General features: G+C 38.5%; 1 protein-coding gene across 2 annotated transcripts in view; it reads left to right on the top strand.

Annotated features, from left to right (window-relative positions):
* LOC117293323 (von Willebrand factor A domain-containing protein 3B-like) overlaps positions 1–12,425 on the top strand; it is an 82,541-nt gene that overhangs the window by 1,912 nt on the left and 68,204 nt on the right. Inside the window, exons 2-3 of one of the 2 annotated variants that reach the window (XM_033775588.1) lie at positions 5,966–6,149; positions 8,019–8,252. In XM_033775588.1, the coding sequence (XP_033631479.1) occupies positions 6,101–6,149; positions 8,019–8,252 (283 nt within the window). In that variant the 5' untranslated portion in view covers positions 5,966–6,100. Of the gene's footprint in view, positions 1–5,749; positions 6,150–8,018; positions 8,253–12,425 lie in introns of those variants that run through there. The other variant, XM_033775589.1, reaches the window with a different exon arrangement.

Raw genomic sequence — 12,425 nt, forward strand, 5'->3', positions numbered from 1 at the left:
AGAGGTATGTTCTCACTAAAATGAATCTGAGAAAGACTGCAAGCCTGAAGCCTTTTTCTCAGACATCTGAAAGCACACATGTGTGCAACAAATGCGTTTTTTTCTTTCATTATTTGTTTTTGCAACTTGTATGACCAATAATTGAGCACAAAATGTTCACAAATTTGTTATTGTGTGCATGTTGAGATACATAGAATGAGAATACTGGTTTTTGACATTATCAAACGTCTCCAGTGCCTTTAACAGCATTTTACCATTGATGTGGCAGGCGCCATTTTAGCAAACAGGGCTTTTTTGCTCTGATTACTTTTATTGATTGGACAAAACCAATTATACCTAAAATGAAGAGATAAACAACGTGACTGTGTAACTGACATATTGTCATTTAGTATGATAAAGTTTTTTGAATTGGTGTATTTTTAGTTGAATATTTGGTGCTGTATCAATATTCTCAAAAATTACTAAACTATCAGAGTTTAATAAGACCCATTGCAATGTTTTATATTTAGATTTGTATGTACTCATATTTAATGCAATTCTCTTGTTGTAACCTTGGAGTTGCCATGTTTACCAGTTTTGTATGTAAAATTCGATGCAGTTTTGCCTGTAGCAAAAGGGTTTTTCATTTTGTTGCCATATTTTACATATATATCATTAAGGCATGGTATACTTTTGGTAACTGTCTGGGACCGGTATCCCTACTTGGTTCATCCATATCCACACTACATAAACAAAATATAAAAAATGTGTGTTGGCAAAATTAGTCATCGAAGTTTCAAGAAAATATTCAGAAAAACACCCTTGTTTGCATACAAATTATCTGCTTTCAGATACCTGAGAAAGGCTTCTTCATCACATGCCTTACAAAAGCTTATTCTCAACTTTTTTTGTGTGACAAAAATACTGCAATACTTCAAAGGGTTTCGTTAAACAATGTTTTATAATGTAGACATCTCTTCACCAGTGCTCTTTCAGTTTATAACCAAAGTTATATCATCCCTTTAAGTTTCTGAACTAATACATGGGGAAGATATAATGCCACTGGACTCAAGTTCTGATGGCCGAGTCACAGAATGTGGGTCCAGTTTACTATTGTAATGGTTAGGCCTGTAGCAAACTTTATAGGTAGGCCAATAACCAGTCATTATTGTTTGAGGGATATGACGTTTTTTGGGAGTAGATTTTTTTTAAATTAAAGCAATTTTGCACCATTTTACTTATTAATTTATGGTTTTTTTTGGGGGGGGGGTGGACAGACCCCAGTTATGTGTCTGGTTGACAGAATGTTTAGAAGCGGATGTGTAATCGGCCAATCATCTTGTCACTTGACTCAAGTTCTGATGGTCAATTCACAGATTTCACAAAGGTTTAGGACTACATGTAGTCCCAACTTAGGACTAGTCAAGATATACAAAAGGCAGTGGACACTATTGGTTATTACTCAAAATAATTATCAGCATAAACCTCACTTGGTAACGAGTAATGGTGCGAGGTTGATATCAACCACAATGTTTTATACTAGTATAAAACATTGTGAGAAACGGCTCCCTCTGAAGTGACGTAGTTTTCGAGAAAGAAATCATTTTTCACGAGTTTGATTTCGAGACATCAAGTTTAGAATTTGAGGTCTCGAAATCAAGCATCTGAAAACACACAACTTCGTGTGACAAGGATGTTTTTTTTTTCTTTCATAGTTATCTCGCAGCTTTGACAACCAATTTAGCTCAAATTTCACCGGTTTGTTATTTTATGCATAATGTTGAGATACATCAAGTGAGAAGACTGGTCTTTGACAATTACCAATAGTATCCAGTGTCTTTAAGGCTATTCCTAAGTTAGGGCGACTAACTCGTCCCAACACTGTGGACTCAAGTTCTGATGGCAGAGTCATAGAATGTGGGTCCAGAATGTGGGTCCAGATTCATTGTCATAAGTTATCTTTGCACTGGACTCAAGTTCTGATGGCTGAGTCATAGAATGTGGGTCCAGAATGTGGGTTCGGATCCATTTTGTATAGTTAGGCCTTGAGCAAACTTATGATTACATAAACGAGTATAGTTGGTCAAGTTATCTTGGCACTGGACTCAAGTTCTGATGGCTGAGTCATAGAATGTGGGTCCAGAATGTGTGGGTCCAGATCCATTTTCATAGTTAGGCCTGTGGCAAATTTTGATGACAGAATTCTTAAAAACGGATTGCAAAGTTATGTATGGCTCAGGGGGCTGTACAAAGAGTTAATAAAGACACTGTACACTATTTGTAATTGTCAAAGACTAGTCTCCACACTTGGTGTATCTCAACATATGCATAAAAATAACAAACCTGTGAAAATTTGAGCTCAATTGGTCGTCGAAGTTGCGAGATAATAATGCAAGAAAAAACACCCTTGCCACATGAAGTTGTGTGCTTTCATATGCTTGAGTTCGGGACCTCAAAATCTAATTCTGAGGTCTCGAAATCAAGTTCAAATATTTTAGTGGAAAGTTACTTCTTTCACGGAAACTACGTTACTTCAGAGGGAGCCGTTTCTCTTAATGTTTTATACTATCAACAGCTCTCCAATGTTTGTTATATACCAAGTAAGTTTTTATGCTTCCAACTATTTTGGGTAATTACTAATAGTGTCCACTGCCTGTAAGGCTCGTCTTATCTCGAATAAGGACGGGTTACTTAAAGACACTGGACACTATTGGTAATTGTCAAAGACCAGTCTTCTCACTTGCTGTATCTCAACATATTATGCATAAAATAACAAACCTGTGAAACTTTAAGCTCAATCGGTCATCGAAGTTGCGAGATCATAATGAAAGAAAAAACACCCCCGTCACACGAAGTTGTGTGCGTTCAGGTGCTTGATTTCGAGACCTCAAATTCTAAACATGATGTATCGAAATCAAATTCGTGGAAAATTACTTCTTTCTCGAAAACTACGTTACTTCAGAGGGAGCCGTTTCTTACAATGTTTTATACTATCAACCTCTCCCCATTACTCCTTACCAAGTAAGGTTTTATGTTAATAATTATTTTGAGTAATTACCAATAGTGTTCACTGCCTTTAAGACTAGCGTTAAGTTTTTAATAACTACTAAAGAGTCATCCTAGTCCTTAGTTAGGACTGCACCTATTAAAAAAAAAACCTATGTCAAAGATAACATAAAATGTTGTTACTCCTTTTTAATCACATGACTTTACTTTTCAAAGAGTTGTCACTCACCGCACTATTTAATGAGTCGACATTAAAACTTGTTTGTTTTTAGGAGCAACAGGTGATAGCAGGCTGTTAAGTTGGTTATGCGTAAACGGGTTGTATTTTTTGTTTTGTTTTAATATGCCATTACTTAGTATAAGTAAACTGCAAGTTGGCACACGAAGTCCAAGATCTGCAGGTCTGCTTGTTGTTGTCAATTTGCCTCATCACCTGCACCATATGGCGTTTCCATCGAGTTTGCTTTAGCTACATTGGACTTATGTTTATGTACATCATCGCCACGCTGATGATGATTGTAAGTCTTCATAATGAATAACTGATGCCTTATCAGATTTACTTTCAATTCCAAGTCATACTCCCCATCACACTAACTCCTGCAGTGAATGCTGTTGACCACAATGGATATCCATGCAGAAGTTCATTTTGGACTCACAAATGACTCTATATTATGTTCAGTCGTCTTTTTGGACAACACACCTTTCGAGGACAACATTGATGTATAATAATTATGAGCTTCTTCATCTTAGGAGATTTGAATGAGGCAATGGTGCTTGTGAATCAATACTCACTGTGTGGGGAAACAGCACTGTCTCCCAAGCTCCTCGTGTTGACTGGTTTGCTGCTCATAAGACTACCTCTTTCTTCTGATGACGCTATACCGCTCATAAGATACTACATCCATCTTCATGATCATGATACAAATGATGATTGTGCACTCTGGTGCTCACGGTGAAAACACCAAGATAGCCCGGTCAGAGGTTCATTGAATCCTATTTTCGCAGTGAGTGAAACCGCAATGATTAATGATGAAATATCTTGTGCATACATTTTGCAACCTAAATCCTTCAAAATTCTTCAAAATTAAAGCTATATGCCTCTTTTATAAATTCTAATAATATTATTGTAATACTATTTATAGTTTTCAAGTAACAGGGTAGTTCATTTTATTTTTTTTTAAATGTTTTTGTTTTTGAGATTTTAAGGATATTTTTTTATATGAGGAGGCCTTTCTTTTTCAATGGTAAAATGCTGTTCACGGTAGGGCGTTCATACTGAGTGGCGTAAAAACAATCCCTTACCGTTGTCGTCGTCGTTGTCGTCGTCGTCGTCGCGCTCGGTTTTCGCGCCAATTCGTATTAGCCAGGGCTCAGGGCTGCGTTCATATTGATGCCAGGTCATCTTTTCACCTTTACACTTGTTTTACATATTATTGTAAATCCGTGCGGAGTAGAACCATTACTTCTTGCCGCGGTCAAAATAAGTGGATGTTCTCAAGTTGAGAATATACCACTTAACACTGCTCACTCGTAACACTGCTGATTATACATAATAGGTTGGGTATAGGAACACATCCCAAAATAATTGATAGATAATTGGTCACTCTTTTCACCAACTATGATTGTTTAGTTAAGATAGATCTGCTGTTACAAGAAGTCACTTTATACCTTCACTTCTTCCCCCATGCCTACATGCCCAGTGTATCAACCTGTTTCAAAGCTACTTACCCCTGTTTATTGACAAACATTGAAACCATCTCAGGAATATCTTCGGACTCCCGGGTAATTGAATCAAATGTAACAATTGCATCTGGGATTATTAAGAATAATGTGTACATTTTGAGACACAACCTTGAAATTAACCTAAAAACTTGTAATAAGTCCATGGTTAGTTTGCTAGCATGTTTCTTTTGGTTCGGATCCTACAAATACAGTTTTAAATTTGTGATTGTCTAAACTACAGTCCAGGAGCGCATCTCACCAAATCTTATCATCACCACAGTTGCTCCTCGTAAAACATTACAAACCAAACATACCCATCGATCGCACAAAATGTTTTGTTTGTTTTGAGAGAGTTCCCATTAGCTTCATTTTCAGAAAGTTTCCCAAATTGGTGAATCCGCTTGGAACATTTTTCTCTTGCCTTTTTTTCATAGCTTTTTCTAAAAGAGCCCCCAAAACTGTTCTTTTCTGATTTTTGAATTAAATTGTTGTCGGCGGCGGCAGTGTTCCCCCGTGTCTGTGCTCTTTTATGAGCTATGCCTATAACCTCAACGACCCTGCAAATATTACATGCCCATGGTCCTACTATTGCTTCAAACACAACTTCCAAACAATGCCTTTTAAATATTTTATGTTATCCGTTGATATCGAGTTGTTGACTGTCCCATTCAAGAGTCTGATAGGATGAAAAGCTCACAAAGCGTTACACACATTGAACACGTTACGCACCAATAAACACAGGAGCGCGTTTGTTATGTTTATACCCGCCGGAAAATCAACAGCTCTAGATGGAAATCAACAAGATTACAAACAATAGTACACAGGTTTAAAAAAAAATTATGCTGTATATTTTACCGTATAAAATATATTTAAATCAAATAACAGAAATATTATTTGTATTGTGAGTCAATTTTTTTCAACCACGTTTAAATGAATATTGTTAAAATAGTAGTTTACTGAACAAGGCATACGAGCACACGTTAATTGATTGGTTGAATTTGTGTACCAAAGTACTAGGCAACTAGACAGTGCATGACAACAGTTGTAATATCTGTCACAAAATACAAGCGATATCGTCAAAAATATAACAATAACATCAATTTGACTTGAGAATTTATGCATTCATCATGACGACTGTATCCTTTAGGACTGTTTTATTGGAGTGAATGGACTGTGAGATGTTGGTGAATTGAGATTTTAGACTGAACGAGCTGGGTGAAATACCCGGTTTATTTTTCATTTCCCACCTGTTCTACAGCACACGACGAACGAGGATCGTACGGGGGCCATAGCGCCACAGACAGGCCGTGTTGTGAACGGAAACGTTGTGTGCGGGGATTGCCCGTTTATGTGATTGGAGCCGTCCATGTGATGTACAGCAAGCGTTTTCAAGATGTATGAGATAAATACCGCAAATGTGCGGTCATCAACAGAAATGGAGAGTAAGTTTACATTAAATAATTATTATTATTACTAATTACCGTTTTTTTTTAAACCTTTTCTTTCCCCATTTTACAATATTTGACATTTGCATAATTTAAAAAATGAGGAAAGAGCTCCTGCCACTGGCTGGGTCAATAAAACTCATCAAGTTCTGATTTTATTTAAATTTTAATTTATAACTATGTATTTATCTGCTGTCAGACCATTATTTGCATCCATTGATGATGTCAATAAAAATTGATTCTATTTGTTCTGTTTAGTACTTGCTTTAAATAATTGCATGCCTCGAAATAACCCATTACGCCCTGTAGAATTATAAGGTTGGTTTCACTATTGTCCCCCAGGTGCATACAAATATGAAGGGCAAAAAATTTCATATTATTAGGGTTTGATGACGAGCAACTAGCCAGCTTGGGTTAGGTGACTTGGAATTAGAAACTTGACCGTTTACTACACATGTCAATGTCATTGGTGCATGATGTCTAATGCATCCATTTCATCCTGAACTTTCTCTTCATCGACTGCAAATGTCCGGCTGCTGTCTACTGCAAGACAATCCTTGCGTGATACCCCACACTGTACCTCGCTGGTATGGGTTCCTAGACTCCTGGCACGACTCATCTCTTCCTCCACTGCAGTTTGCTAGAGGCCTTAAAGATTGTACTCCAGTGGCTGCATCTGGGAGCGACAATTGCCTGTTCTAAACTCTCTTTCAACTACCATCAAAGTTGATGAATCTCTCAGTATGGAACTGCGTCTCCGGACATAAGATGTGGTGAACAATTGTGCACCAACATGCATCTTAAAACTGGACTTGTCACTGTCAGCCCATCCTACAAGGAAGGAAGCCTGCCAAAGTTGTTTGTCTACCTGGACAATCGAAACAATAGCCACTGTTATTGATGCACCAGTCATCTTCATCTATCGCCAATTCATGCGATAGCAGATGTGTGTGTGAGAATCTTAAACACAACATTAAATCAAAAAGTGGTTTGCGCCATGGAGCTATTACAGCTCCGTGTTCGCACAAAGGCCCTGTACTACATCATGTGGACAGCAAAGCACCTCTCGTCTGCTTAGTCTGCTGGCACCTGGACTCCAAATCACTTCATTCCCCACTGCAAAAAAATGAGGTTATTACTGAGTACAGACATTCACGGAAGTTGTGGCGTCAACTCCTCTACCTTGCGAAGAGCACAAAGCAGCTGAAGCCCCTGTTCTATCATTGCACCACTCACACATTCCTACTGTTACCGCTGACGTCTCTCCTGTTGACCTCTCCCCTGATAGTCAACCTGGACTATGTTTTTATGAGGAGGGTTCTGCTGTACTAACCTCTACGCCAAAGCTTCCTTCACGAGTACCGGCACCATTTGTTGTCCTCTTCCCTGAACTCTCACATGGTCACTGAAACTGCTGGCATCTCTCTTGTCCACGTCTCTCCTGATCAACCTAAACCGTTCACCCCAAGTGGTCCGGCTGACAAGTTAAAGTGTTGAAAAACTTCTCTATTTAGTTTGATTGTTAGCTGGTGAAAAAGCTAATAGAGTCTGAGGAGGGAAATGGCAAGGAGCTGTGAGGGGTCGGAGCTCCGCTAGCCCCCACGACACTCTCCTATGAAGGCCTAACCCCTTTGACTCTTTGCTGTGCTCGGGGAAGACCTAGGCCCCCAGCCCAGGCTTTGGAAAGGGCCCTGCCCGCCCTTTCTTTCATGCTTTTTATAATTGGCCGAGTCTTCCGAGCAAGGTGAGTACTGGTCCTGCTGGCCAGTCACTTAACACTTTAAGAGCAAACCTATCATTCTAGGTTTATACCATAGTATCCTTTTGTGTAGCATTTAATTTATTGTTTGTGTATTCTTTACGCAGATCCCAAATTTGACTTGGGCCCACGAAAATCAAACAACAACCATCCGTCGGTCAGCATTAGTAAAGAGGACATAGCGTCCGTCATTAAGCTCAAACCTCCAGCCAAGAAAACATGGGAACCAGACGTGAAGACGATGATCTCAACAAAGAAGTGGCTCAGCACCTACGGGTTGAAGAAGAACCGCTTGACGATGGATCAGATCTTGGCTACCATTGGTTTCAAACACAGTGATGGTAAGTCAAGGACCTACGTGTATTTTCATAGGCCCCTGTACCTGCTGAAGCAGAAAATACTGCTTTAATATCAAAGGTTGTTGTGTAGATACCCCCGTCACAAAATGTCAGTACATATTCTAATCTAACTCGCACATGCATAAAATGTGCTAGTTAGATTTGAAGAATGTCTGGGTACATTGGCTTGCTTAGTCACAAGTTACTGTTTACATTTGAATTCCTCAGACTACAGAGACAGTTGCTATGTGACATGATACGGGCCTAGCTTTTGTGTAGCAACCTCCAGATGAGCAGACCCAGGTACCATTGTGCCACATACTGTATCCATTCAGAATTGTGTATGGGTGTTCACCTGCTTGATCATGTGACATGGCAACTGTCTCTATAGTCTGAGGAATTCAACCTTAAGTGGTGACTTGTGATCAAGCACGTCATTGTACAGACAATATTCAAATCTAACACGCAAATGGCTTATTAGCTTGCGATGGGTTTGCAAGTAGTTTTCAACAGCATTCGGGGCCCCATAGGACTCCTTGCAGCTGCCAGGTCAGGTTTCTTTCTTTTATCTCAAACTAAAACCTGGTGACATGTTTCGCATCATCAATTGATCTCAAATAAATTTGTTGATGCCTGGCAAGTGTCCGGCAGGGCATTGCACACATCAGTAGGGCCACTGATTTTCCGCGATCGCGGAAAACGGACGGAATTCGCGGAATCCGCCCTTTGAAACGGAAAACGGGATTTCAGAATTTTTTTTTTTTTTTTTTTTTTTTTTTTTTTTTCCTTGACGCCAAAACTATTTAAATTGCATTCTTTATTAAGATTCTTTTTGTTAAACTAAAAAGGCATCACAAATCAGACCATTAAAAAGTACGAGATCGTAACCGTGGATCATTCTGTTCTACTTCACACCATCCTCAATGTTTACACACATGATGTACACACGTTGTTAACATGGTTAAGCGAAGGGCATTATTCGCGGCACGTTTTAAACATTTTTTGTTCACCCAAATTGCATTTTCTCCCTCTCTTTTACCAACAATATACACAAACTAGCTTACCTATGATCTATAAGAACACATACAATGTTTTTTCATCTCGGAAAGGTCTAAAATAAAACCGTAAACTATCAACATTCTGTCGCCAAAGCGAAAACAAAATGGCTGACATTTTGTTTGTGGATGGAGAACGGTCACGTCCATAGACTTGTTCCCAAGTCTTTGATCATGCTGAAACAGCGCCCTCTTGTGGATACACTCCTGTCATTAGCCTACAATGTGGCTGATGCAGAGAATCAACTGCAGTTTTAGACTTGGAATCAAGTCTATCACATCATGTGCATTAATACTGCAGTCACAGTGCAACCTTTTTACCCTTACTACATGTTTTTGTTTCATCGAACAGCAGTATACAAAACAATCCACAATTATAAAAAAAGTATTTTTTTGAAATTTGTCAGTTCAAATGAACATTTTACGAAGTCAGCAGTGCAACTTATCTCAAATTGATTTTTATAAGTGTGTCCCTGGGTATTAAACAACCTTTTATCTAATTAAAAAAACATGAAACGGAATTTTTTGTGCCTGAAATGGAATTCATGTTTTTGCCAAACGGAATTTGCACTTTTCTGAAACGGAAAATCAGTGGCCCTACATCAGGTTTACACACATAGGTAGGACGTTGGCCCAGTGCCTACCAGACACCGGCCGATAAATTGACCAAGAGTTTGATTTCCATCAGTCACAGCAGCGTGTTTGACACCTTTAATTGCCTACCGCGCCATCTTTCGCCGCCTGATCTCTGCTTTGATGATGACTTTGGTATAAGATGGGGGTTGGGGTCCGAGGACCAATGTGTAATGTTAGGGGGTCCAAAGCGGCTATTGAAAGTTTAATGTACCATCCCATAGGATCTTCTTTCGGCTTTTATTGATATTTTATATAACCTGCACAATTGATCTGATGGAGATTGTGCAGGCGGTTACGAAAACTACATCAGAACCAGCAAATACAGCAATACACAAAATACACGTAGCCTACCTCAACCATTGCATTCCTAAAGCGTCACTTCAAAAATCAGTACCCCCACAAAAGTTTTCTCTTGAAAATGTATGCAATAAAGTTTTGTATAAATTTGGTTATGAATATCTTGAAAAACCCATGAAAAAACATGGGATGTGTTTTACTAGTCCTTACCCTACAACTATGTTCCACAAATACGAATAGATTCATAAATCATAATCCAACGGCTGACTACTGACAGTGCAGATTTTAAGCTCTCTCCGGGCAATACATGTCATGAGTTCATGCATTCAAAAAAGATGTGATCAAATATCAAGACATTTTTAAGGACTTGTAACTCCCCAGGCGAATGTGTACAGATCACATTGCATTGAAAAGAATTTCTAATTCAAAGTTCTGAAAGAAGTACTTCCACCACCACACACCCTGTGTGGTAATACACTCTGCAGAGTATAAAGAAAATACAAACATTACATCAGGGGTAAGCACTAAATTACAATTGAGTGCTGAATGTTAGCCAGACCGACTCCGTTAAATGGCCTGGGCTCAATTTTTTATAAAATATTTTCTGCTTAAGTTTGGATCTTGATCTCTTATTAAGTGCTATTCATTCAACAGCAATTTAACTGGGGTCCCTTGCTTAATTTTAGCATGGTTGTAAAACGTAGCAATGGGTGACAAGATTTTGCAAGAGAACGTGGACAGTAAAAAAAAATTGAAGCCTTTCACACGAGGTACATTTTGTGAAATTGTATAACCATGCTACAATTTACCAAGGGACTCCTTGTTAAATTGTTCTCGTGTGAAAGGGGCTATAGGTTTGATAATGTCTGGTGATCCATTGTCCGATTGTCTGCAACCAGCAATCTTGCACTGTCATTACAACAAGACCCCCACTGTGGATTCTCAGGATTAATGAATACATGGGAATCCGATCTCGTATTAACTAAACTGATTAAGCGCCATGGTAACGATGTACACAGGTCTAGTCTGCTCTGCTGTGAGCGGCTGAACAAAAATACTATGTTCACCCGTATACTGTGTTTTTTAACAAAAATAATGTATACTTTATAACCAGCTGAATGCACTGGACACTGTTGATAATCACATAAAATAAGTGTTAGCATAGAAACTTACTTGGTAACGAGCAATGGAGAGCTGTTGATAGTATAAAACATTGTCTTCCAACTTTGATGACCAATTGAGTTAACATTTTCACAGGTTTGTTATTTTGTGCATAATGTTGAGATACACCAAAGGTGTCCAGTTCAGTTCTGCACTTTCTTGGGTTTTGGATTAGAAAGCTAGCAATAATTTTGCTCCAACTAAAGTGCTAGTACAATTCATTTTCCTTTCTGGAATTACATGACTAACGCGGCTACCCACCTTCTATTAAATACCAATAATATTTTGTAAATTTGTGCCCCTTTGAACATTGACTTCAGCAGAGAGTTTTTTCCGCGACTATGAACAATTTAATGACAGGCATCCAAATTTGTTTTTTTTGATAAACATTGTGCAAGTTTCAGTTCTACAGCAAGCTTTATCGGTGTTAATTTTTTCCACGACTATGAACAATTTAATGACAGGCATCCACATTTGTTTTTTTGGATAAACATTGTGCAAGTTTCAGTTCTACAGCAAGCTTTATCGGTGTGAAGTTTAGCATAATAATTCCTAGCTGAATGTTTGTGAAACACCTAAGCTGTTACCGCAGCAACCGTGCCCTTCTACCAGGGCGGCGGTAAATCAAAGGTGATAAGATACAATACATTCACCCAATGGCGTCATCTAAGTGTTGAATTGTTACATCAGTAATCAGTCGTTACCAGGTGCACGCTACAATGTCTGCACTTGTGTCCCTTTGTGTCAATACAGTGTTCAATTACGCCAACTTCCCTCTTTGAAAGGTTGATATGTCATGATTTATTAACCCGACTCATTCATCAGTGATTAAACGATGATTGTTGATGATTGTTGTTGACAAAGTCAACAAGTAGTAGCTAACATGAACTTTATATTTTAGAATAATCTAACCAATTTACAAATAAGCCTATTGAATGATGTGGTTGCATTATGAATTTTGACTATTTTTTGGAAATCCGAATTTCACTGTGCTTTATTCGGCGAAAAAAAAAAATGTTTATAATCC

Source organism: Asterias rubens, chromosome 8 (assembly GCF_902459465.1).
Source record: "Asterias rubens chromosome 8, eAstRub1.3, whole genome shotgun sequence".
NCBI lineage: Eukaryota > Metazoa > Echinodermata > Asteroidea > Forcipulatida > Asteriidae > Asterias > Asterias rubens.